Source organism: Natator depressus, chromosome 7 (assembly GCF_965152275.1).
Source record: "Natator depressus isolate rNatDep1 chromosome 7, rNatDep2.hap1, whole genome shotgun sequence".
Lineage (NCBI taxonomy): Eukaryota > Metazoa > Chordata > Testudines > Cheloniidae > Natator > Natator depressus.
In genome coordinates, this window is record NC_134240.1 from 9,065,226 (window position 1) to 9,091,254 (window position 26,029).

General features: G+C 42.6%; 1 protein-coding gene across 2 annotated transcripts in view; it reads right to left on the reverse strand.

The window, feature by feature from the left end:
- The window catches only part of FRMD4B (FERM domain containing 4B), a 192,971-nt gene that overhangs the window by 71,056 nt on the left and 95,886 nt on the right, over nt 1-26,029 (reverse strand). For both annotated transcript variants that reach the window (XM_074957463.1, XM_074957464.1), the window contains 4 exons: nt 12,579-12,644; nt 11,426-11,520; nt 8,961-9,053; nt 3,903-3,987 (listed from right to left, as the gene is read on the reverse strand). In XM_074957463.1, coding sequence (XP_074813564.1) covers nt 3,903-3,987; nt 8,961-9,053; nt 11,426-11,520; nt 12,579-12,644 — 339 coding nt within the window. The remainder of the gene's footprint in view (nt 1-3,902; nt 3,988-8,960; nt 9,054-11,425; nt 11,521-12,578; nt 12,645-26,029) is intronic.

The following is a 26,029-nucleotide window of genomic DNA, read 5'->3' on the forward strand; positions in this document are numbered from 1 at the left end:
AAGAACGTATGCTCAGAGTTAAGCATTTGCCTAAATCCCATTAAAGTCACCGGAAGTTAAGCACACACTTTAAGCTAAATACAGGCGCAAGTGCTTTCCTCGACTGGGGCTTTTTTTAAAGTTTCTCTCTGTTTTTTTACACAGTGAAATGTGAAAGAACATTGAGAACAGTTCTGTGAAAATAATTAAGATGCTATTTTAAGCAGTCTTTATCAACCCATCCAGTTTCCATATTTCCCTCACACCCTCCTATCTGATCACCCACGTTTTGAACTGCATTCCTGTCCCACAATGGGAGCTTCATGTAAAGATCTAGGGTAGGATACGGCCTTTTATATCTCATCATTCAGGTAAACAGAGAGCACAGGTGCATTACGGAGATCCCTGCATCATGTGCTTCAAGTATAGGTTGTTGCTTTTAAAGACATTGGGGTTCCTTATGACATCCAATATGAGTGGAGCGAAAAACAGAAACAAAAACAAGAACAAAACAAGAAATCCACACAAGTCTAAGCTTCCCTACCTGGATTAACTACTGAGAAATACCAGAGAACATCTGATCTGTCATTAGTGACTAGCCGTAGGTTGCTTCACTGAAGTTGGGAATCTGGTTATATTTTGTAGCTGATACTGCCCTTTACTCTGACTGCATCTCCTTGCCCTGAAGCACAAACGAAAGTGACTACAATGTTTATTGAGTTAGTGTGGCTTTTGAATACATTTGAGGTGCCCATCATCTCATCTGCATTCCAGTTCTTAAATGAGAGAGTGTTAATTCAACACAAATGTAAACTGCATTTTTGATTATCTCTAATGAACTGAAATCTCACATAACTGTGATCAGCTGTTCCCCAAATGGCATTAAATAACCAGAAAGTAACTCATTTTAGTGTTAAAAGGCAATGGGCCAAATTTATCCCTAGGGTAAATCCACTGACTTCAATGGAGCTATGCCAAAGACTAATTTGACTCAAATTTCCAGACACCCTTCAGATTTTCCAACCACACACAACCGATTGCCCATTTTTATATGTACAATCAACCCTTTTGCACATGCAAATCCCACATATTTGTGGCTTTATCTAACTCATTAGGAATATTCAACATACCATCAAGAATGATTGTGAATCGCATTACTGCCATGAACAGAGACGTGTACGCATAAATACTAATAATCAAGCCCAAGATGTTAACATTTATAATGCAGCAGCCAGGTGGAGCCCTACTGTGCTTAATGCTGTACTAACAGTGACAGTCCCTGCCCCAAAGAGCTTGCAATCAAAAAGAAGGGATTTATTGAGGTGAATTAGGGGCATGGTATTGTAGCACATGGTTACATATTCCCAACACAACAAGCAGAGATAGCTAAACCCACAGATATTCAGGCTTGCACTGCTGAGTTCAGAAAAGCTTGACCCCAATCTTGTTCTCTTGGCACGGGATCCTGCAGTGTAAGGATCTTTTGGGATGGTACCCCAACGTGAAGCCAAGTGAAGACTTAGGTCACAGTGCTACAGTATTGTCTTAAAACCCCCATTCACATAGGTTCTGTTCCTTCTGAGTCTTTGCCAGACTGTACACTCAATGTTATTAGCAAGTGAAGATAAAACTCTTCTCCTGCACTGCTGCTGTCATGCCCGTGCAGCCTCAGTTTTAACCAGCATGACTAAGAGGCAACAAGTCTGCTTTGATTTTTAATGATCTATAAACAGAGAAATTTCTTTGCTCAGGGTTCATTTTCGTTTCACCAGCTTGGAATGAGAAGTTATACAAAGAGAAGGGCTGCCTGGTTTTACTGTACTTTGTTAACAAATTTATTTCAAATAAATATCAAATAAATTGGTTAGTCTCTAAGGTGCCACAAGTCCTCCTTTTCTTTTTGTGAATACAGACTAACACGGCTGCTACTCTGAAACCTGTACTTTGTTAGTATCTCAAGGCTGTTCTGAAACTTTTCTTTACAGCCAACCTCCTTTCTGAATTTTAAGCCAAGCTCCCTCTCCTTATGCTTCCTATAGAAACTGTACACTAGGGAAAAGTATTTCTCTCATTTTCTGGCAGTTGTGCCGTGCAAAATCAGGCAGCTGGCACTTTGTACACTAATACCAATTAAAGCACAGGCCTAACGAAATAAAAAGGACTCTCATTCAAACAGTGACACTCAAAGTACTGAAATAAATCACTGCATGATACACAATGTTTATTCCAGCACTTTGCGCATGATCATCAGTTCATTTCAATACTATATAACTATGCTGTGTGAATAATAATATTTATCAGGGCCAGATGCGAGTCTTCCTGGCTGGCTAGATGACATATATGTTTATATATGGAGTGTTTTTTCCCCTTGCCTTTTATACTGCATACACAAACACACACACACACACACACCAGGTAACCCAATGTTTTGATGTGATTAGCATTTATTTTAATAGCAAGTTAGTTCTGGACAGTGGTAATATTCTTCACCCCATGAATATCCCATGACTAAATCAGTTACATTTTCCAATTCTATATTTTTTGTGCTTTTGTGCCTGTGTTTCAGTGTTCCCTGAAACAATTTCTACCAACTTCCAAGACACTTACTTGAGAGGACGAATAGACTGAACTTGAGACTCGTTGGCTATTAAGCTCGGCCAATGAGGTCCAGGACTCTTAACAAATGTTTACTTTAAAAAAAAAACAAACTTTTTTTTTGGGGGGTGAGGGGTGGGAAGTGGGGTTCCATTTTTCTCACTCTCCCAGAAACAAATTCCTATACAAGTGAGATCCACATTCTTGCCATTAAATATTCTGTGTAAGGTTTCCACCTAGCCAGAAATACCAGTTTTTGATCTACGATCCTTTAAAATGTGATGTGTGTGAATGTTAGCAAACAATGGAGTTGCACAGGGATGAATTTGAACTAATATATGGAATCACTATACCAGTTAATGAATGAGCAGATTATTCTGTTTCTCTCTAATACCTGTCAGAATCGAGTTCCACACTTCCCGCGCTTCACAACTAGGCAGGTTGCATGAAAAACAACAACGGAAGTGCCAGCTGCTTGACTTGACAGTAGCAGAAGAATCACAGAAACATTAGACACTTCTGCATTGGCATTTATTGAAACATGGTTCCTGTTACAGCAAAAGTTTGGCAGACTGGCACCTGTGGTTTTATTTGATGTGCCCATACAATCCTCACTTAGGATGAGGGAGATTCCCCTTCCTCTGGAGAGCTAATTTATACTATTTAAAACATGGTAGCATGACATCCTGATGAAAAAAAAAAAAGTTTAAAAAAAGTGTGAATTTTTGCATTTTCTATACACAAAATGTTAACTTCCTAACCAGAAAGAGAGAGAGAGAGAGAGTGTGTGTGTGTGTGTGTACCCATGTACATACACTTGTATATATATATTAAAAGTATGTTCTCTTTGTTCTTGACTTTATGGGGTACCTTCAGGGAAAGAAGTAACCACATTCAAATGAATATGTCTTGTGCACTGATGCAGAGCAGTGGTTGAGATTAATGAAGAACTAAGGTAGACACTTGCGTTAGCCATTGAATATTACATGTATGCGGGAAGCACATGTATGATGTCAATTAGAGCTGAGGGCTAGCTGCAAAATTCTGATCCAGATTTCAAACACTCCAAAGTCTGGGTATATTTGGATGTGGGATTTTGGTTTAGCCCCTTTGAAAGCCAGAGGGCTGTGAAAATCGCATCCTGAAACCATCCCCGTCCCATTCATCTACGTACCTGAAGTTGGAGGAGTGTTTAAATTTGAATCCTTCAGTATAATCTAGAAATATGATTTCATTAATACCTAATTTATCAGCCAGTCTAGTGATGCGCTCTAGTACTGGAAAATGCATAATATTGGGTAAATGTTTCAAAAAACATCACACGTTACCTTGTGCACACAAGATTTTGCATTCAGGAAAAAGAGTTCTACTGTGTTTCTGTCCTTCAGAAAGGAGATGCTTTCAATGTAAAACCTGAAAAAAAGAACAAAGCAACTTTGTTTTCTTACCCAGGTTCCATTCCCTCCCAAGTCATTCTGATTTCCTCATTTTTTTGTTCCCCTGCAGTACAGATGGTTCAGAAGAACTATGACTTATTGCATTTAATTTCCTGCCTATTAGTAGGGAACAAGCAGAAAGACCTGTAGGAGAGATAGCGAAAAGGGAATGAAAAACACCCTGTTAAACAGATAGGAGCTATTTGACGACTTTTCATCTCTTTTGAAAACCTTGTCAGATTTCAAAGGGGCAAGTCATCCTCTTAAGCAGAGAAAAGACACCCTGGAATTGGAAAAGGGTAACACAAACTCTGTGTTACAACTCGACAAAGCCAATGCAAAATCCACCGTGGCAGAGGGATTAGTGCTAGCGTGGAAGGTTGGCGGAGGCATGACCTTGGAATCACATCGTGTCCAGGAACTCATGGGAGTTCTAGTTCCAATATTTTGCACAGAGAGCCGGCATCTCTGCACTGTTCTAGATTTTCCCTTCCCTCTGAAAAAAGGGCCAGTTCAGGAATGTGCTGTCTCTGATCTCCCTGTCTGTAGGTGCGCACAGTCTTCCCCCATGGGGACTGTGGGGGCAAGCCGTACACAGAACTCAGTGAGGTTGCTCAGAACAAACTGGAATGTCCACTGGAAATAATACAAGCTTGGAATGCTGCTTCCTGGCTCTGTCCCCACCTGCCAGCCATGCCACCCCGGCCCTGAACCAGTATGGTGGGATCTTATGTGGAGGAAGTGCTGTCAGCTCCAGGACTGGGGAAGCATTTTGCACAGTGGTAGTTCTCCTTCCATGCGCCTCCCTGACTGCATTTTGCTTGCACTCAGATGTGTTAGCAGCCTTCCATACCGTGCGCCGGAGGGGTGCAAAGGGCCCTAAACGCTTATCAGTGTCTGTAAGTAGGCATTCCATGGGATTACGATGGAGATGATCAGGGCTGTCACATGGTGCCCTGAGGTTCAGTTGCCAGCAAGTGGAGTTTAAGGTTTTATTATCGACGGGGCTGGAGTTCAGCTGCCAGAACCAGAGGGTAGGGGCACACTTGTGTGATCTGACCTCTCTCTAAACATGAAAAACCCAACACTGAACCCTTCTGATCCAGTGAATCTTCTTCCCCCAAGGGGCAGCTCCCTCTGTTCACCAGCCTGTCAGAAGCCCCTTTTTGTTTGACTAAATATAGCAGGTGCAAGGGCATCTGTTTACAGTGTGGCCAAGCGGCAGAGCTCTTGACAGCTCTTAGGAATGCGGAGTCCTCAAAAGGACAATGAGTGTTTTCTTATTTGCAAAGGCTCACAACCAGGAAACGCTTGGCTGATTTGCTAAGGGAATTCTTTACACATGGTGATTCCAAAGGCTTTGTCTGAAGCGTCTGCCCTTTCTTCCATGCGGACCCTTCTGCTTTGAACCATCCTCCCTCCTCTTCCAGTGCCAAACAACCTCTCCATCTACTATCAAAACCTTCCTGAAATCACATTTCTTCTCTGAAGCCTTGCTCCCCTGGCCTCTCCTTGACATGCTCATCATTGTGAGCTAGTACCATTACTGCGTGCCTCTGCCCTCTCCTGGCAGTATAGCAGTACTGATGCTGACATGTCAGAGTCGGAAACAAATTCTCCTTTAGCTCAAGTGGAAGGGGACTATACTGCTTTTTAGGGAGGATCTGAGTTCTGGCCTCACGGCCACTGTGCAGACACTGGCGGCCACGAGGCGATAACGGTCACGTTCTTAGATGGCCAGGGCTTGCTACAGTGTCATATTTACTTGGATTTAAACTACTAGAAAAGAATGCATGTTTCAGGCTCTAATCAGTTAAAAATACAAAACAAATAAAACAGCAGCAAATCTCACAGCAGCCCTCAAAACCATATCCTGAAACTAAATCCCATGCCTCTTGGATTAGCAAGGGACCCCCATCTTCTAATCCCTCCATCTAAGCATACAGTATTTTCTATGGCAAGATGGGCAGGGATCACAGCCCAGATACTGACCTCAGCTACCTGGGCATCTGTCGTAATTCCAGTAAATACAATGGGAGTTATTCCAGAATTACACTGGCATAAATGAGACCAGCGTCTGGACCACATAATACTTTATGCACATACAGAAAGCCAAGCACCTTGCTGTCACTCTCTAGAAATACTAAATAATAAAAGGTTTCAGAGTAACAGCCGTGTTAGTCTGTATTCGCAAAAAGAAAAGGAGTACTTGTGGCACCTTAGCGACTAACCCATTTATTTGAGCATGAGCTTTCGTGAGCTACAGCTCACTTCATCGGATGAAGTGAGCTGTAGCTCACGAAAGCTCATGCTCAAATAAATGGGTTAGTCTCTAAGGTGCCACAAGTACTCCTAAATAATAAAAAGAACAACAAGTTCTGTAAGTTGCTTTTGCTTTGTGCCTGATACTCACTTGGGCTATTACATTAAACAGCACCAAGACTAGGAACATTACACACGAAACGGTGCCTAGACAATGAACATCTATCATTCTGGAAGCACTAATCTCTCAAATCTATCAAAGCAAGATAACCCAGTCCCGTAAAGCCTTTTTTAGCTACATCGCTGCAAGGTATGAACAGGTCATGATCAATGCATAGGCTTCGCAGAATGAGGGAATATTTGGGGCCACATGGTCCAGTCCCCTAACACAGGTCTAACACAGGGTGGCTAATTCCTGAGCACCTCCTTGTAGCCAGAAGTCACTCTGCAATGCCCTGCTGCCAATTTCTCCCCTCTTCAGGGCCATTTCATAACTCCCAGTCCAGGTAATCAAAACATTCCCTTCCTGGGGCCCCATTTATTGAGTCCTTACACACTGGGCCTCCAGGCCCCATGCCCAGTTCAGTCTCTCTCTCCTGACAGGCCCCTGCCCTAAAGAGCTCGCAGTGTAAATGCGGAAGCTGACCGACAAAGGAGGCTATACAAAAGCCCGGGAACAGGGAGGATGCTAATTTCCGCTGGCAAAGGTATTAAAAAGCATTGGGGGAAGAGAAGGCATATTCCGCAAAAGGCTAAAGTTCACATTTGCTCTTTATCTCCCAGGCAAACCTCCTTGACCCCTTGCATCAGTTATTTTGTGTTTACAAAATGGCTCTTCCTTGCTCCTGTTTTAAAACCATGCCTTTTATACCGAGCAGGCACAAGGCTTGTTTAAACCCCAAACCAGGAGGCGTTAAACTGGCAGGAGATGTTCAGTATGAAGCACCGGCACCATTTCTGCCTCAGTTCTGGTCTGAGGCAGAATTCGGAGGCCACATGGCCCACATAGGCCTGTATTGTGCCAAGCATGAGCGCCGCGCTCTATCCCTGCCTCTGCCTTTCCACTGAAGCTGTGTGTACACAGCGCTGACCCTAGCCTTTCGACTGCTCACATCTGGGTTTAATTAAAGAATAGACAATGACAAGGCACATGTGTTAGGGAGAGATAAGCATGCGGGTGCTAACCAGCCAAGGCATGTGCCAGGGTGTGAAAACCCACTGTTGCTCAAACGTCAGAACTATATGCAGATCTTAAAGGTACTTCTATTAGAATATATCTTTTCTGCCGTGCTAAATAATTGGTGTATTATTGACTATTCCTATATCCTCCTCTTTTCCTTTCTAAAGGCCTGTCCATGCACTACCTACTTGCTCATTTTAAAATAGTTTATTTAAGCTTTTATGCCCCTAAGATGCAAACTCTACCCCAAATTGCTTGGGCTTAAAATTATCTACCAGCAGCTTCTCCTCCCAAGTCAGCTCTTTCTCTCCATATTAACTCTTTCAGTGCTTTCCAATCTCCCATCTTGTAAGGAACACTTCTGTATCTTAACAGGTCCTGGCCTAGATCTTCCGTCCCAACCAAGGTGTGCACAGCACAGCTCAGGAAGTATGTGTGTAAAGGTGGCTTTAAGATATCTTTGCACCCCCACCCCCCCACTCCCGACTGTCTATGCACAGTTCCAGATCTCTGATGTGAGTCAGGGCAGGCCGAGGTCAGTGGATCTCTGCCAGGGCGCAGGGTCCTGCCCACATGGAATAGAGCTCTTTACATTTCATGAAAGAATAGGGAAGATTAGTCACGTGACCAATTTGATGGCCAAGTCAGTGACAGTATTTCTGCCCTGTTGCCATGTAAGTGACTGAAGTTCAATACACAGACTCAGTTTCTCATTTCCTGGCCAGAGGCACTGAATGTTTAGGAGGGACAAAGGGCCTGTAATAAATACATTTAAAGGGAAAAAATTAGTTTTGGTTTTGTTTTTAAAACATGGGGGAAGGTGGGAAGCTACAAAATCTAACAAGAAGGAAAGCATATTCAGTGAGTACCAGGTTTGAACCATCCCCTACTATGTCCTAAACACAGACAGCGCAGTCTTGTGGTTCCTACTTACCCATGCTACACAAATCACTGTTCTCTCAGAGTGCCTTACAAAAAATTTTAACAAACTCAGCAAAAATCTAGCAAGAAGTTGTGTCATATTAGTACTGGAGAGTGGAACAGATCAGCCTAATTTCATTTTTCAGACTGACTGAAAAGGAAAATAGTAGCAGCCAGCATAACTGGGGAAAAGTAGATTTAATGGTTAGGAATTAGTATAGTTTAACTAATCAAAGTTGTTAGTAGCAATTCAAGTAAGGAAGCTCTTTAAGTATAGGATTCTTTAAAAAAAATCTACATCTGTTTAATTTAATAAAAAATTGTTTTGATTTAAAAAGGGAACAACCAAATTTCCAAAGTATCTCATAGCTAACCAGCATTTATCCAGGAGTTAATTGCTTTCTAAAAATAACACATATGGCTTTGACTTTTATTTCCTCTGTCAAATTAATCATCAATTAATTATCCTCTATCAAATTAATTATTAATCCTTTGAAACAAAAAGCTATAAATACACCAAATAATAAAGACACCAAACCTGTAATGTTTGGTATATATATAGAAACATATAGAAAACAATTACTTACCTAACTGCAAAGTACAAAGTTGCTGGACCTGGTTTCTTGGGCAAGTCATGATCCAGAACTCTATGATCTAACTGCAGCCATATATTCTGGCCTCTGTAGGAACAAATGGGGAGTGGAGGGTGGGGGGATATGGAGGGAGAGGAACAGGTTCCATTAATAATACTGAAACAGATTCCCTTCAGCGCTTGCATTTGCTCAAACCAGCATTTTAAAAGAGCAGGACTGAGAAATCCTGTTCACACTGAAGTCTGGGACAAAACTTTCAACTCTTCAATCGAGGCAGGATTTGGCCAAATGTCTGTTTACTTACTAGCACTTTCAGACGTTGATCTACTTTGCATATTAGAAGAACTAATATGTCTCCCCTCCACATTAAGGCAAGATCTTGCCCTGCTGTTGTAAATTGGAGCAGTTCCACCGATTTCAAAGTAGCCATTCCAATTTACACCAGCTGAGAATCTGGCAAGTAGTCCAAGGATGGGTGCCCTTTAGAGTGGAAAGATGCTGGTTCCATAATCACTGTGTCCGCGGAGAGATTGCAGCGCGTTGTGCTGTCATGTCCCAGCGTCTATTGATGCAGACCCCCAAGATGAAGAGCCTGTTTTTGATAATTGTCAAGTCAAACGAAAGAGAAGGGCGAAGTGCCCACATTTCATAGCACGGCTTGTCAGTGTAGGCACTATTATCTAGTCAGGCAGGTGCCCGTACAGACTCTGTTATTGAACACTGCAGTGGCTGAATCAGTTTAGGGCAGTGTCCATAGGGAGTGACTGAGAAGAGAATACATGCCTCCACAAGCACCATTTTTAATAACAAGCGGGAACAGAGTGGGTGATGTGGTTTGCTCCTTGCTTTGCCCCGTGGATTAGCTCGGAGAGACAGGCACTCAGTGATGCCTTGTGCTGCCATCTGAGAGGTTCTGGCACGGGGACAGGCCCCAAGCTGGAACAGCATGACTGCCCCCCAGAGGTGACAGGCTCACACTCCAAACACTGACAGGCACGTGGCATCTTTAGCAGATGCCTATAAATTCTCTGGCATTTGTCAAAATTTCTGCTTGCTTTTTTGGGATCCTAGCAGCCTTTATGAAATACCCAGGGAGTGCTTTGGAAAAGCTCAGCAGGTGGAACCGCCACTAAGCAATTAACGAGGGAAAAAAAGTCTCATGGAAGCTCTCCTGGGAGGTTGGGAGGAGTACAAACATCATCCCAGAGGTATTTATAGAAGAAATGCTGGAAGAAAACATTTTCTGACAGTGGAAAGGGCAAAGACATTGCAAAAACATTCCAAAAAGAGTCCCCGGGAGGAAAGCAGCTCTTCAAAAAATACACCCATGATAGTGCCAAGAAGGGCTTCAGAAGCAGACACCTCCTCACACAGGGGTGATACCCAGCTAAGACGACATCCTAAAGAGCATCCCCCACTATTCCTCTCCTCCCCCACCCCCAAAACCCCTGGGGAGGACACTGCCTCTATAGCTGCGGGTTGACGCACAGCTTTGTACATTGGGAAGAAAGTTGGTCTTGTGATTAAGGGTGTCTTTACTGTCACAGATTTCCTGTGTGACCTACAGAGATAAGGGATGTGCTGAAAAGGGTGAGAAAAGTCCTAGGTAGGGCAGGGATTAACACCAGCCCTCTAATAAAGATGTAACTAGGGCCAAGATCCAGTTCCACTGGCTACTATTGCAAACCTCCACCCCTCCCGAGCTGGGCTTGTTTTTGGCACGGGTCTTCTGCCATTTCTGGAAGCTGGGATGTGGTTGCACTGGAAATGCTTATTATGAGGGAGTATAAAGTGACTCGTGCAATGTCATGCAGTAAAATGCACATTGAGACTAGGCAACATGCCCACCAATGTCAGTCAGCTCGAAGGTTTCACTAACAACTGGATGAGAGAAGAATTTAAGGAGTTAAAATGCATGCTATGTTTGCAGCTGTTTTTAGAAGACTGCAAAGTGGTTTTAGACTTCTACAAAAATAAGCAAAAGGCACAGAAATAGGGAGAGTTTATTACTATGTTATCTGACTTCAGATTTCTCTGCCGTTATGCCAGTTCAGGATTAAAGATTTGTTTATACTGGGTTTGAGGCCAGAAAATACTAAAAATGCTTGCATATTCCCCCAGTTTTTTTCAATTGTACAGAGAAGGCATGCATGAGCATGTGAAGGAGAGAACACTGAATCAACTTTTCCACCTTTCACTTGTAAGACAAATAAGAAAGGGCAAAATAAACCCAAGTAGGATTTTATAGAACTGCCCTTCTGTTTTGTCATGGTGTGTCATCCTGACTCAGCTGAGGACCATTCTAAGGGGGAGGAAAACGTCTTTGAAAACAGGAGTCATCTTTAGATCACTGTGGCTTGGCCTGGAGTCCAATTTCTGTGCTTTGTGGGATGGACTGAGACATTGGTTTGCAACACTCATTTCACCAATTGTTTAAAAAAAGAAATACAGATACTTACGTATCATCTATAAATGTTATTCCAAAATACTCCTTTTCTTTGAGGTTGAAATGTGATGCCACCAGATCCAGTAACTCCCGAGACAAAAGTTTGGGCTATTGAGAGAATCATCAGCACATCATTACATTCAGCTCAGCCATTTTATTTTTAAATTAGTCTTCTCTGGGTATGTTACCTTAAAGGGACATTGCCACATAGTTTAAAGAACCATGATGCAGTCTACCACCCAGCTAGGTGCCATGAAGCCTCGTGCCCTTGGGCGTTGACTTCCCAAGTACAGTCAAGACTCCAAACCCCAGTTTACCTTTCAGAACTGCAGAAATTTAGAACCAGACATAAATGACTAAGTGGTTGGGGAGCAGAGGCAACTAAGTTTGTTAGCCTCTGCAAACCAGTTGAAATGTATAAAAAGAGGCAGAGGAAAGGAGTGGCTAGTCTAGGAGAAAGACTGGACTGAATTCAGGCTTTTCGTGGACTTTATTGCAGGAGGGACTTTTCAATATAGAATCTGTTATACCCCAGAAAAACTGGACCTTTTTTTCCCCCTTATGACAAGGTACCATCCACCCCAAAACACAATCCAAAACACAGACCATTTTCAAATAGATTTTAAAATTGAAACTCAGAAGAACATAATGTGTTATAAATTGTAGTGAGAACAGATTTTTTTTAAAAAAGCTATTTATTGAAAAATGTCCAAATGTAACAGCACCAAGAGCTAGAACATGAATCTAGTGACACAAGACGGGTCCGTTTGTCATCGTCCAAGCAAATAACAAAAAGATGAAGTCTGATTTAGATTTTTAAAATTCATTCCATGTTAGTAATCTGAGGGGTTGTTAGTTACACAGATGAGGGCTAAAATTTTTTAGATGCGCCTCTTTGACTTTGGGGTCTAAGTCCCATTTCAAAAGTGATGCAGGCACTCAGAAGCCAATGAGATTTAGGAGCATAAGTCCGCCATTGCTTCTGAAAACAGAACTTGGGCGATTTTGAAAACTTTACTCATGGACATTTAAGAAAAGTTTGACTGTGTCCATTTAAGCTGGTAAAATACAATTAAGTGGACTGCATTAAAAAGCATAGATGCCACTATAAAACCAGGCTGTGTTGGGCAAAGTGATGCTTTTGATGCCCCATACAGGGTGTTTACCTGAACCAGCAGTTCCAACTTCCTGTCATCAAGGAGCTGCACCTGGCAGTGCCTGCCTTCTGTCATCTAGAAAGAAAGGAACATGTCAGTGGTGAGGGAATGGAGGAAACTCCATTTAAAAGCTGCAGAAGGCAATTACAGTACTTATAACAGTAGGCTTTGATGTCCTTGCTACTGAGCCACATTGGAAGATGTCTTGGTAACTGAATCTACTCCCTACAGGAAGGTTAAGGTTCTTTCTCCCAGCTGTTGAGCACTCTCAACTCCCATAGACTTCAAACAGTAGCTAAGGGCACGTAACACCTCTCAGGATCAGATGAAAATTACCCAAAAGCTGTAGCAGAGCTGCAGTTCCGTTGTAATTTCATTGCACTTGGCCTGTGTAGTGAAAATAATCCAGACTTATTAATACCTTTACACGCAGAGCTAGCAATGTTCTTACGTTCACATGCTCTAGCAGAGCAACCAGCCCTGGGTATAAACAAGACATTTATTCAGAGATTCCAAGGTGAGAAAGGACGATTGTGATCATCTAGTCTGACCTCCTGTATAACACAGGCCAGAGAACTGCCCCCAAAATAATTCCTAGAGCAGATCATTTAGAAAAAAAGATCCTAACTTGACTTAAAAATAGTGATGGAGAATCCACTCTCACCCTTGGTAAACTGTTCCATTGGTTAATTACTCCCACTGTCAAAAATGTATGCTTTATTTCTAGTTGGAAGTGTCTAGCTTTAACTTCCAGCTCTTGGATTGTGTTATACTTTTCTCTGCTAGATTGAAGAGCCCATTATTAAATATTTATTCCCCATGTAGATATTTATGAGCTGTAATCAAGTCACACAGTCTTCTTTTTTTAAGATAAATAGATTGAGTCTCTTTGAGTCTATCACTGTAAGGCATGTTTTCTAATCCTTTAATCATTCTCATGACTCTTCTTTGAACCCTCTCCAATTTATCTACATCTTTCTTGACTTGTGGGCACCAGAACTGGACACAGTATTCCAACACAGGTCACACTAGTGCTAAATACAGAGGTAAAATCACCTCTTAACTTCTGCTCGAAATTCCCCTGTTTATGCATCCCAGGATTGCATTAGCTCTTTCGGCCACAGTGTCCCACTGGGAGCTTATGTTCAGCTGTTTATCCCCCAAAACTTTTTCAGAAGTCACTGCTTCCCTGGATAGAGTCCCCCACTCTGTAAGTACGGTCAACATTCTTTGTTCCTAGATGCATATAAAGCAGAACCCCGTTTATTCAATCTAACTGGTATAGGGGCCAGAACAGATAATCAATAATCCTGATAAAGCAGAGAATGGGAAAGTGCAATGCTGCAGCGCCATCTAGTGGTCACCACAGAGATCACCTCCTTCTGGACCTGTGTGCGTTGGTTGTCTGGTTGACACGGAGAGCCAGTTAATGGAGGATCAGATAAACGGGGTTCTACTGAATTTACATGTAGCCATATTAAAATGCATGTTGTTTGCTTGCATACAATGTACCAAGCAATCCACACTGCTCTGCACCAGTGACCTCTCCTCTTCATGATTTAGCATTCCCCCAATTTTTGTGTCATCTGCAAACCTTATCAGTGATCATTTTAGTTTTTTTAAGGTCATTGATATAAATGTTAAATAGCGTAGGTCCAAGAACTGATGCCTGCAGGACCCCACTGGAAACATACCCACTTGATGATGATTCCCTGTTTGTAATTACATTTTGAGACCTATCAGTTCGCCAGTTTTTAATCCATTTAATGTGTGCCATATTTTATATTGTTCTAATTTTTAATCAAAATATCATGCTGTACCAAGTCAAATACCTTACAAAAGTTTAAGTATATTATGTCAACACTATTACCTTTATCACTTAAGCTTATCTCATCAGAAATATATATGAAGTTTAGTTTGACATTATCTTTCCTGGGATCAATGTCAGGCTGACGGGCCTATAATTACCTGGGTCATCCCGTTTACCTTCTTTAAAAATTGGCACATTAGCTTTCTTCCAGTCTTCTGGAAATTCCCCAGTGCTCCAAGACTTATTGAAAATAAACATTAAGAGTCAAGTGAGTTCCTCAGCTAGCTCTTTTTAAACTCTTCAATGCAAGTTATATGGATCTGCTAATTTAAAATGGCTAAGGTTAATAACTTCTGTTTAACATCCTCCAGAGATATCAGTGGAATGGAAAGAATGTTATCAGCACCATATGATGAAAATAGCATCTATTTTTCCCCCAAATATGGAACAGAAATATTTATTGAATACTTCTGCATTTTCTGCTTCATTATTGATAATTTTACCCTTTCCATCTAGTAATGGACCAATACCATTGTCAGGATTCCTTTTATTCCTAATATATTTATAAAACCCCTTATTGTCCTTAATTCTGCTAGCCATAGATTTATCCTAGTGTCCCTTTGCTTCCCTTACCAATTTTCTACAATTCCTAACTTATGATTTATATTCATTAATATCAACTTCCCTTTTCTTCCATTTCTTATATATATTAATTTTTTATAGATGTCTTCACTTCCCCTCTAAACCAGGTCAATTTTTTAATCAGCACGATCTTCTTCCTCAACTGTGGGACTGTGGCTTTTCAGGCATCTATCAAGATGTTCTTAAATGATTCCCAATTGTCATTCACATTTTTCTGATTAAATTATTTCTCCCAGCTGATTTAGTTCATATTTAGGAAGTTTAGGAACTAAATTAGTAAGTCCCCAGCTGGCCTGAGTTCTGTCCCTTGTCACAAGGAAGTTATCCTCAATCCTACCCCCTGGGAGAGGGAATGAATTAGTTGTACATTCAAACATGGGTGGTGGGTATTTCAGGCCAGGGGAGACTGAGCCTCCTCAAAGAGCCAGGCGTGCTCCTGCCCAGACTCCGCCCCAAGCCCCCTTCTGCTTCCCGCCTGTCCCCTGTGGCCAGTGCTCTGCAGCTCGGGCCACCCAGCACTTGGGCCGCCTGGTGATCTGGGCCTTGGGATGCCCAGCGCTCGGGGCGCTCAGTGATCCGGGCCTTGGGCTGCTCAGCACTCAAGCCGCCCAGCGCTCTGGGCCTCGGGCTGCCCAGCATGCTGGGACTGCCTGTCCGGTGCTCCGGGGCTGGGGTGGGGGTGGGGGGGCCAGTGGCCGCAGTGGGGGTTCAGGGCTCCAGTAGGGAAGGGCCTCGGGCAGAAGGAGCGGGGCTAAGGGCTAGCCTCCCGAATGGGTGGTTCACGTGCCGCCCATGCATTCGAACACGAAGGCTCCTGCTGGGATTGCTTGTTGCGGCAGACATAGGAGAGACAGCCTCATTGAAGAAGACGATGGCATTGCCTTATTTGAGTTTCAAGACCAGCACAGCTGCTTGGACCATGAGGTTTATCCAGGGATATGCAATGAGACCTGGCTCACTCCATAGCTATTAGATCTGGACTGTTTTGGTCACCTTAGTTTCAGGTTTATGTCATGTTTATCCATCAAAAACTATTCTCATGTCTCTCTTGGAACAGTTAAAAAAAATAAAGGTACATTATGCTCCTTTAACACCTGTCCTTTAAAATCTATTACATCTCCATGACAGCGTTTACATTATTTAAGAACTGTTCTATTCTGGGTCCCTCACAGTCTGGGCAAGGCCTGGCTTTCAAGTACTCTGAAGATTACAGCTGGTAAAGGGAACCTGGCTTTTATTTTTTTTTAATCATGCCCTCAGAATAACTCATTCTCCTGAAGGCACAGAGCTTCTCACAGGCAATAAATCTGCAGCTCTAAACATAGACAGAGGGTGGCTTTCTAAGATAGGGACTTCCTAATGAATTAAACATCGTGAACACAATAGTTATTTCCCTACAAATGACTGATCTCTCTGTGGACAGTAACAGAGAGTTAGGGCCCGAGTCTCAGCTGGTGGAAATCGGCATTGCTCTGTTGATGTCAGTGGGGCTATCAATTTACACCACCTGAGGATCCAGGCCATACGTTGCACTCTGAGACGGGGCTGGGATTCTACCCGAAAACGGTGACATGACAAGCCCCTCCATAGACAAAGCCTGAGAAAGCCTGGATGTGGGAGACGGTGGAACATGTAAAGAGTTTTTAAAAATATAAGGCCTTATTGACACACAAATACCAGTATAAATGCGCTTATATCACTATAGCTCATTGACATACAGGACGGGGAATACACTATGCTGGTATAAGACAACATACAGTACAAAAACTGGGTTTAGACCAGGCCTAAATTAAAGAAATAACTATTGAGAGAGAGAGAGAGAGAGAGAGAGATCCATTACTGAGAGGCCCACAAAGAGGATGTGTGGCTTACAGCTATTGCTGGCCGTGGTGGATCTCCTTTAGCTCAATTGCTATAGACCTTCGGTTTAGGAGATAAAAATCCAGGGTTCTAGTCCCTGCTCCTAAGGAGCTCTGTATGTGATTTATCTGCATTGTCTGGAGCCCTTAAATCCATTACAATCTGATCACAGCTGCATTTGTCACTAAGCCATTGTGATTTATTTATGAACACACATGCTACCATAGATTAGTCATTTCATCAACTTACACTTTTTCTGCCTCTGACATACTGCTGCCAATTGCTCCCGTTGTGAAGAGTCTGATCCATTAGTGTTTTTAAGTCACAGCCCCATCTGTTGCACTGAGATAGCATAAATAATGGCAATGCCTAATTGCTCGTTTTTACCCAATGAAATCACGTTAATCATTTCTGACAGCTGTAATTGCCGCATTTATCTATTGGTAACTAAAAACATTTCCTCTCTTTCTCTCTCTCTAATATAAAAACATTGTGCCATGGAAAGCTGCCTCAAAGATTCAAGTGTAAAAGCTATCACAATCATTTGCACTCCATTTGCACTCTGCGCCATCCAACAGCGAATCTCGAAGCACTTTAAAAATATTAAGCAATTAACTCTCACGACATGCCTCTGAGTTAGGTAAGTAAGTGAGATCCCCTATTTTATAGATGGAGACATGTAGACATAGAGCTTAAGTGACTAATTCGGAGAAGTGCTGAGCACTCACAACTCTATTTCAAGTCAATAGCATCTGTTGGTGCTTAGCATCTTAGAAAAAACAAGCCACAAATGACATACTCGGGACCACATAGAAGAAACAGGACCCAAATCTCAAGATTCCTGCTCTAACAACAAGACAGGCCTCTCTTTTACCCACAGAGATTTTTCATAAATCATTAAATAGTTAGAGGTATAAATCCATCCTTGACTCTTCTTCCAATTCATTAAAATTAAACTACTGATACAATTAACCTTTGAATCAGGCATCTTGTGGTTCTTAAGATTCTCTGAACTTCATGCATTTTATATTATCTCAAAAATGCAATGATGAATTTGCAGAATTTTAGAAAGTTAAATCTGGACTATTTAGCACAGAACAGAACAAGACATTCAGTGATAGGGTGTATTGACTTGCGATTGTTGTGGCATCTCTATCACATCCTCAAATCATACAGGCTGCTCTGTACAGGGAGACCTTGCATTGACAGTGAGCCTCATGGTTTCCATGGGGGGGCTCTACACTGCAGCTTGCAAAGCCCGGAAGGCCAGAGATAGTGACTAATTTATTATTAGTCTTCCAGAAGGATCCCAAAGCCCTTTGCAAGCTGTTGATAATAGCCCACTTTAATTGATTTGTCTCGACCCCCAAACTGGGTAAGGCAACTCCCATCTTTTCGTGTACTGATATATATATCTTCCTATTGTATTTTCCACTCCATGCATCTGATGAAGTGGGTTTTAGCCCTCGAAAGCTTATGCCCAAATAAATTTGTTAGTCTATAAGGTGCCACAAGTACTCCTCGTTGTTTTTACAGATAACAAAAAAGACTGGCCTTGTCCCCTAGAGGAGGGGTTCTCAACCTCTTTCTTTCTAAGCCCACCGCCAACATGCTATGAAAACTCCACGGCCCACCTGTGCTATAACAACTGTTTTTCTGCATATAAAAGCCAGGGCCAGCATTAGGGGGTAGCAAGCAGGGCAATTGCCTGTGGACGCACTCCACACAGGGCCCAGTGAAGCTAAGTTGCTCAGGCTTCATTTTCAGTCCCAGATGGCACAGCTTTGGGCAGAGGTCTTTGGTTTTCTGCCCTGGAACCCAGTGAGTCTAATGCTGGTCCTGCTTGGCAGACCCCCTGAAATCTGCTCGCGGGCCCCTAGGGGGCCTTGGACCGATGGTTGAGAACTGCTGCCCTAGAGCTTACAAATGTCACCCTCTAGCGTCATAGGAAATAAAAAGGGGCATTACTAAGGGAGATCATCTTTAGCTCAAGAGGTAGAGGCCTGGGCTTTTGGAACTGAAGAACAAGGAGCTAGTCCTGGCTTCCCAAGTATATACATGCAATTTATTTACCGGTAGCTCATCAGTTATTTAAACTGATTTACTCAAGATCTGTGCAGGAATCAGGATTTGACCCAACAGCTCTAATAGCTGCCAGATCCCATCTCCTGCAGTTACATTTTCATCTTCTATCCACTGTGCCTTGCTAATATGAACAGTATGACTGGCAGTTCTTACTAAAGAATCTACTGCAAGATGAATCCTGGCAAAGACAAGACACCGATATTACAAGCAGTTCAGAGATAGATATGAATTTGTATGTATTTCAGCTTAATCAAAATGCTTTTTTTGCACATTTATATCGGTTATATTTTGCAAAAGCGTATGTCACTATATATACCCAATCACTGATATTAATGATAGGGTGAGCGGGGAAGGGGTGTTGTCTATTTATTGATAGGAAAACGGTTAAATAAGGAGAAACTTAAATAGACTCAAGCCCTTGTTTCCAGTCCTACCTCCTGCATAAAATCAAGAAACAAGTGGAACAAAGCGCAGCATGGAACCCAGCTCACAACAAAACCAAACAGAAAACTGCAGAGGTATTGGATTTTCATGTTTTCCAAAGAAACCAGCAAACCCTTTTTCTCTCTGCACAAGTGGTCACCTCTTACCTAATGCAGGTTTATGCAACTCAAAAGCAGAGGGAGGGGAAGGAATGGAGAACGATTGTCCAGGATGTTTACACATTACCTCATCTCTGCAGCAGTCGTAGCTCACAGACAAGCAATTCCCGCAGGTTTTATGCAAGCAGGTGATTTACTCAGATGCTTAATGAAAAAGGAGTGTACTAAAAGAACATAGGTATCCCTTTCCGATAATAACAAGTACCTCTTTCAAGGTAAAGCAAAGGGGAAGACTAGGATTAAATGCTGTTCAGTGGGGGTTCAACACAGCATTTAATTTTGTCAGTGCAAACTGGATTATCATTTAGTAGAGCTGGGACATACACATGCTACAGCCTTGTGCAGTGTATGGGTGAAGGGGCAGACCTGTGCATACAAAATTAAAGGACTATGGCCATATTCTTCTCTCGGCTATGCCAGAGTAAATCACAAGTTGCTTCCAGAAAGCCACTTCAGATTTACACTCATTTAACATTAGGCTAGCTTTTACACCGAGACAAACAAAAAATTGAGGAAACACTAATAATCTTTGATTTCACTCATGAAACATCACTTGCAGGCAAAACATATATGTCGGTGAATTCTCAACGTCAAGTTATTGAAGCATATTTTGCACAACTTTATGAGTTTTTAAAAATACAGTCTAAAAGGCAAACAGTCCATTTCTTAGCCATGTGGACCAATTCCCCATGATATCCTGCTCCTTAATGTTTGGGCAGAGTAGAACCTGCAGGATATTTATGCTACGCCCCCCTGGCAGTAACATCCTCCCTATTTGCAGCCAGTAGTTACACACAATATTTTTAGACATCATTGTGTCATCACGCTAAAAAAACCCAACCACCATATTTAGACGCTGTGTAAACAGGAAGCCTCACAAAAATTGAAGTGAAAAAAGCTGACAAAATAACATGGCTGAGTGAGAGTCCTAGGAGGTTTTGAGTCAAAAATAAAACAAAAACTCATTACACTCCCTCTACAAAACTGAGATTTCATCTCCAGCGACAAATTACAGACAGCCACGGTGTGATTAAGCCAGGCAGATCTATCAGAGTCATATTTTTAAACGTGTGTGTGTGTGTGTGTGTGTGTGTGTGTGTGTGTGTGTGTGTGTGTGTGTGTGTGTGTGTGTGTGTGTGTGTTTTTTAAAATACTATGAAGCCACCTTTGATTTTTACAATTATAAGTGCGTAAAGATACTAAAAAAATAGCAATGAGGAAAAGATTTAAAAGAAGCTGCATATAATTTTGAGACAAAATTTGGAACGGTTTATTTACCATCAAAATACTCACACACGTCATAGCTGCTTTCTCTTGGGACTCTGGTACTCTGGGGTTTTAGCTGCCTAAAGCTACACTGATGGAGATGCCCTAGTGTCAATTCCTAGCACAGATGTGTTGCTCTCATGAATAATTGTTATTTATACTGGTGCAGCATGTCTACATGAAGCTATTGCACACATGGCTATACCAGTGTTAGCAAAATAATACAAACCCAAAACGGTGCAGACGAGGCCCGACACAAACGCCTTAATATTCCAAAACGATAACCTGCAATTTGAGCCACAAGCCACCGGCACTTACACATGGGAGTGATTTTACTCAGGTGAACAGTCCCTTTACAGCCATCTGTAAGAAGAACTCCCTGGGGTCCTCTCCAGCTCAAGTGGCTGATGTCAGTGGGGCTACTCAAGTTACTCACCTAGGTAAAATGTTTGCGGGTTGGGGCACAAGTGTGATACTCAAGACAAGATTCCTCAGTTTGCATCTCTCTTTCTCCCTCCCCTCTCTAAGGGCAAATCCTGCAGTGAGGCACAATTCTCACTGGAGTTTTGCCTAGAGAAGACAAGAGTAAAGCCTGCAGGATTTGATTCTGACTGCATAGAGTGCTTCACTCACTCACTCCTTTCTTTTTTACTGGATAGTCAGTCCTATTTCCATAAGCATCTCTTAGTTTAGTTGCACAAGGTTAAGCTACACTATGCAGAACAAAAAGCCCTAGAGAATATTTCACCCTTGGGAAGGAGACTAGATAGATGCACACAGCACAGAGTTAGTCTCTAAGGTTAGTCTCTAATTAGTTAGTCTCTAAGGTGCCACAAGTACTCCTTTTTTTTTTTGCGAATACAGACTAACACGGCTGTTACTCTGAAACAGCACAGAGCGTGAGAGAGCCCTTTTTGCTAAACAAATAGCTAATACAAGCTGCAAAACATGTAACATTATGCAGGAAAAATGGCCTGCAATACGCTATTATGGTGCATTGTAAAAACCGTCCAATTTATTCTGAATCAACAGTCACAGCTCGCAGCAACAAAATCTACAGAGGCTAAAGGAGTCAGATTCATGAAGAAATCATGTATGGACATTCACTCAAGCTGCGAAGAGGTTAGCCAGTTAGTAAGTGTTGTCCCATTTTGCAGATGGGGAAACTGAGGTACAGAGGATGAGTGACTTGCCACAGTCACACAGGAAGTCTGTGGAAAAGCTAGAAGATAGTCTAGTTCTCTCGGCTCCCAGTGCTGTGTTTTAATCCCACGGCCATCCTTCTAGTAGGAGCTATGCGCACGAACCAAGAGAAAGATAAGTTCATTAGGGCTGTACTCCAACAGATGCAAAATTTTATCTTATAGTTCCTTTCTGAGCTGGAGTTAAATAGCTAGAAATGACCCAGGTAATTTCCTAAAAGGGGATTTTTAAATTTCGCAACATCTGGTCCGCAACTCAGGAAGCAGTTAAAGATTCCAAAGCTGAATATTAAAGCCGATGAACAGACATCAAGTTTTCAAGAAGCCTGCTTTGGAAATCAGCATCACATAAGATCTTTTGTTTTCTGTAGTCATGAAGACATTTAGGGTCAGATCCTCAGCTGGCAGAAATCGGCATAGCTCCACTGACTTTAATGGAACGCTGTCAGATGACACCTGGCCTTGCAGAAGTGCACTGGCTGGTGGGAAAAATGCAAGGATGCAACACAAAGTACAGAGCTGGCCGACCTAGGCACACAGAGGGGGAAACAAAAGCAGTGGCTGGTCCCCAGTGAAGAAGGGGCATGGGTGCAGCTAGATGGGGAAAGGAAAAGTGGACAAGTTCTTCTGCCTGAAATAACCTCAGAATTTTTATTTTATCTTATAAAAAGGATGTAACTTAGCAGCGCCGTTCTACCCTTCGGGACATCATATGAAGCTTTAAGGGGTTAAATTTTCAAATTGGCCCCGAAAACTCCACCTGCCAATTTTATGCACATCACAAACCCGCACCGAACATTTGCACCTGCGCACATATTTGTACATACACCCTCCACAATTGGACCCTTAAGTGAACTAGATAGGGGGTCTAGCTAGCTATCTGATATGTGCTCAGGGTGTGTGTGTGTTTCTGCAGTACTGCTGGTTAAAATTAAGTACTGGGTTTTTCAGCTCATCCAGTTTGCTTCACTGGTATTTCTTAAAGCTTCATATGATGTCCTGAAGGGTAGACTGGTGCTGTCCTTGTCAGTTTTCCCTAGCAACCACAGAACCTTTATCCCAGCCACAGCAGAGCCAGCAATTTGTCATCCTCCTCTGGTGCAGAGCACTAAGCCAGGAATCTCCAATCCCGCCTCCTCCTGGATGCCCCTCGCTCTTTGTGCCACTCACCACAGAGTTATTTAAGTTGGTGACTCTCTGGGAACCACAGGTATCTCCGGCACAGCAAGGGAGCTCACTGCAACACTTACAGCAATGAGAAATGGGCCTGATCCTCAAGGTTCCAAATGCAAATTTCCCCAGTGTCTGGGGATATTCCAATCCTGGCCTTAATTCGCCTGTCCGCATGTTCCCCACAGTACCCCAGAGCATGGTCTCCATTAACCACAGGGACTCGATCCTGCTCCCATTGAAGTCAAGGGCAAAACTTCCATTGACTTCATTGGAGCAAGATCAAGTCATTGCTTCCAGACACCACTGTCCCTCCCCCCAACCTGAACTCCTTCCAAATGTGGCTCCAGCTTTTGGAGCCATGAAAGAGCCTTTGGCTGAAATCCTGGTCCCAGTGATGTCAATGGGAGTTTTGCCATTGACTTCAATGGGGCCAGGATTTTCCCCCTTAATTATCCTTTGACATCTTGATATTTACCTTAATGGAGGCCAATATCTGCTTTGTATTAACAGCTGGCAGTACAGCAAAGCAACCGGTTATTCCTCTTGCTCCGCTGCACTTGCTACTTCGTATTCACCAAACCAGCTTGGTTGTAAGAGTCCATTGCAATTTCTTTATAAGTGCTGTACAGTGCGTGTCAATTTTCTGTCTCAAAGAACACAGTGTATTTACTGACATTAATAAGAGTGATTTTACAGCATGAATGCCTTAGGAAATTGCACTATGAATGACTAATGGTGCACAGGAATCAAATACACCTTTATTAAAGTATATAGGATGGTGCCTTTTTATAAATAAAGAGTGGTGCCTCATTCCCAGCTCATAACAGTCAGTGTCTCAACATTTTAGATGAAAAGAAAGGCAGAAAAAATAATACAAAACCGATACCGAATGATACTGGTCTCCCAGGGCATCTTATTGTGTTTGTGCCTTTCTAGGAGATTATCAACTCTTTGAGGCCATCTTCAAAAAATAATATAAACAAGAGGGCCGTTTTCAGCAGAGGATATCAGTATTTCAATGCTAACGGGTGCAAATGCCTCTCTGCTGATGCTTCGCATAGAAGTCTTGGCTACTTTACATTTGGCTGACTATGAAGATACTGGGCTGGAATAGCAGGACTAAACGCTCTCTGGATAGTTTGAAACCTTCCCAGAATAGTTCCATCTACTGAAAACGTTTGCAAGCTTGGCTCCTGCATAGCTTCAGCTGACTTTCATGTAAGCCCCACCAGATGAGATAGTAAAAAACTGGCAAGGTAGCAACCCTTCCCAGCAAGCAGTCTCCCTCACTACAGGGCAGCTACGTTTTTTCAGGGCCAAGTGCCAATGCATTTTATGTGCAAGTCTCCTTTTACTCTTTTGGTCTCTCATTCACACACACACAGAAAACAGTGCAGAAAACAGCAGTTGTAAGCTAGTTCTCCACTCACTCGCTATTTTGGTCATTGTTTGTTGGTTCACACAGGGCCTGATCCAAAGCCCATTGAAGTCAATGGAAAGTCAGGTCATGCTTGAATTTGAGAGACATTGAAAAAATCCTTAATGACAAGCATATTGTGATGAAAATCAAGCAAACAAAAGTCCCAGAGCCGTCAAAGTGACCGAATGTGCAGAATTCCAAAATAAGGACACGGTACACACATATTGCCAAAAAAGGGGAAACGTTAATGCGATATGAGGCCATTAGAATGGTAACTGACTAATGATTTCTGCAGATGCTGTCAGGTGATCCTACAGCTAAGGCTGCATTTCCTGTTGCTATAGACCATAGTTTAATGTACACAATACAGTTATGCCAATGTTGTGGACTGTCTGTATGCATCCTGCAAACCTTCACATTTGTGCATGCAAGCCAGCATCTGCACAGGCAAACCAAGCAAAGAGTACAGCTAAGATGCTGAGGCAGGGTTCTGAAGCACCATCGGTGTATGTGTGTTTGTGGGAATGCGGCATGCCCATTACTTGCTTCTTAGACCCCACACTTTGTATCCGACAATCAGAGTCCCGTCTCTCCAGCCAATCAGCACATAGGCTCCCCTAATGTTTGGAGGTATTCTTATCTTCCTGAGAGAGAAATCCTCCAAAATCTGATTGACCGGGGGAAAGGTTAGCTTTCTTCCTGGAGGAACAGCCCATTTCTGAAGGGTGGTGGTGGGGGTTCCTTCTTTAAATAAAGGGCCCCTTTTAATTTGGAAATGGAAACATTTCACAATAAATACATACATATCATTGGCAGTGATTTTATTGTTCTGCCATACTTATGTCTTTACACTATATGTATGGCCCTACCAAATTCACGGTCCATTGTGGTCAGTTTCATGGTCACAGGATTTAAAAATTGTAAATTTCACGATTTCAGATATTTAAATCTGAGATTTCATGGTGCTGTAACTGTAGGGGTCCTGACCCAAAAGGAGGCTGGGGCGGCAGCGATTGCAAGGTTATTGTAGAGGGGTTGCAGTATTGTCACCCTTCACTTCTGCACTGCTCCCTTCAGAGCTGAGTCCTCGGCCAGCAGCCACCGCTCTCCAGCCACTCAGCTCTGAAGGCAGCGCAGAAGTAAGGGTGGCAATACTACAACCCCCCATCCTACAATAATGTTGCAACATCCTCCTCCTTCACAGTCCTTTGGATCAGGACCCCCAATTTGAGAAATGTTGGTCTCCCCCGTGAAATCTATACAGTATTGGGTAAAAGTACACAAAAGACCAGATTTCACGGTCTGTGATGCATTTTTCATGGCCATGAATTCGGTAGGGCCCTATCTACACGGAAAACCAATAGCAAAATGGGACAAACGTAGGCCTCAAAACTCCACAG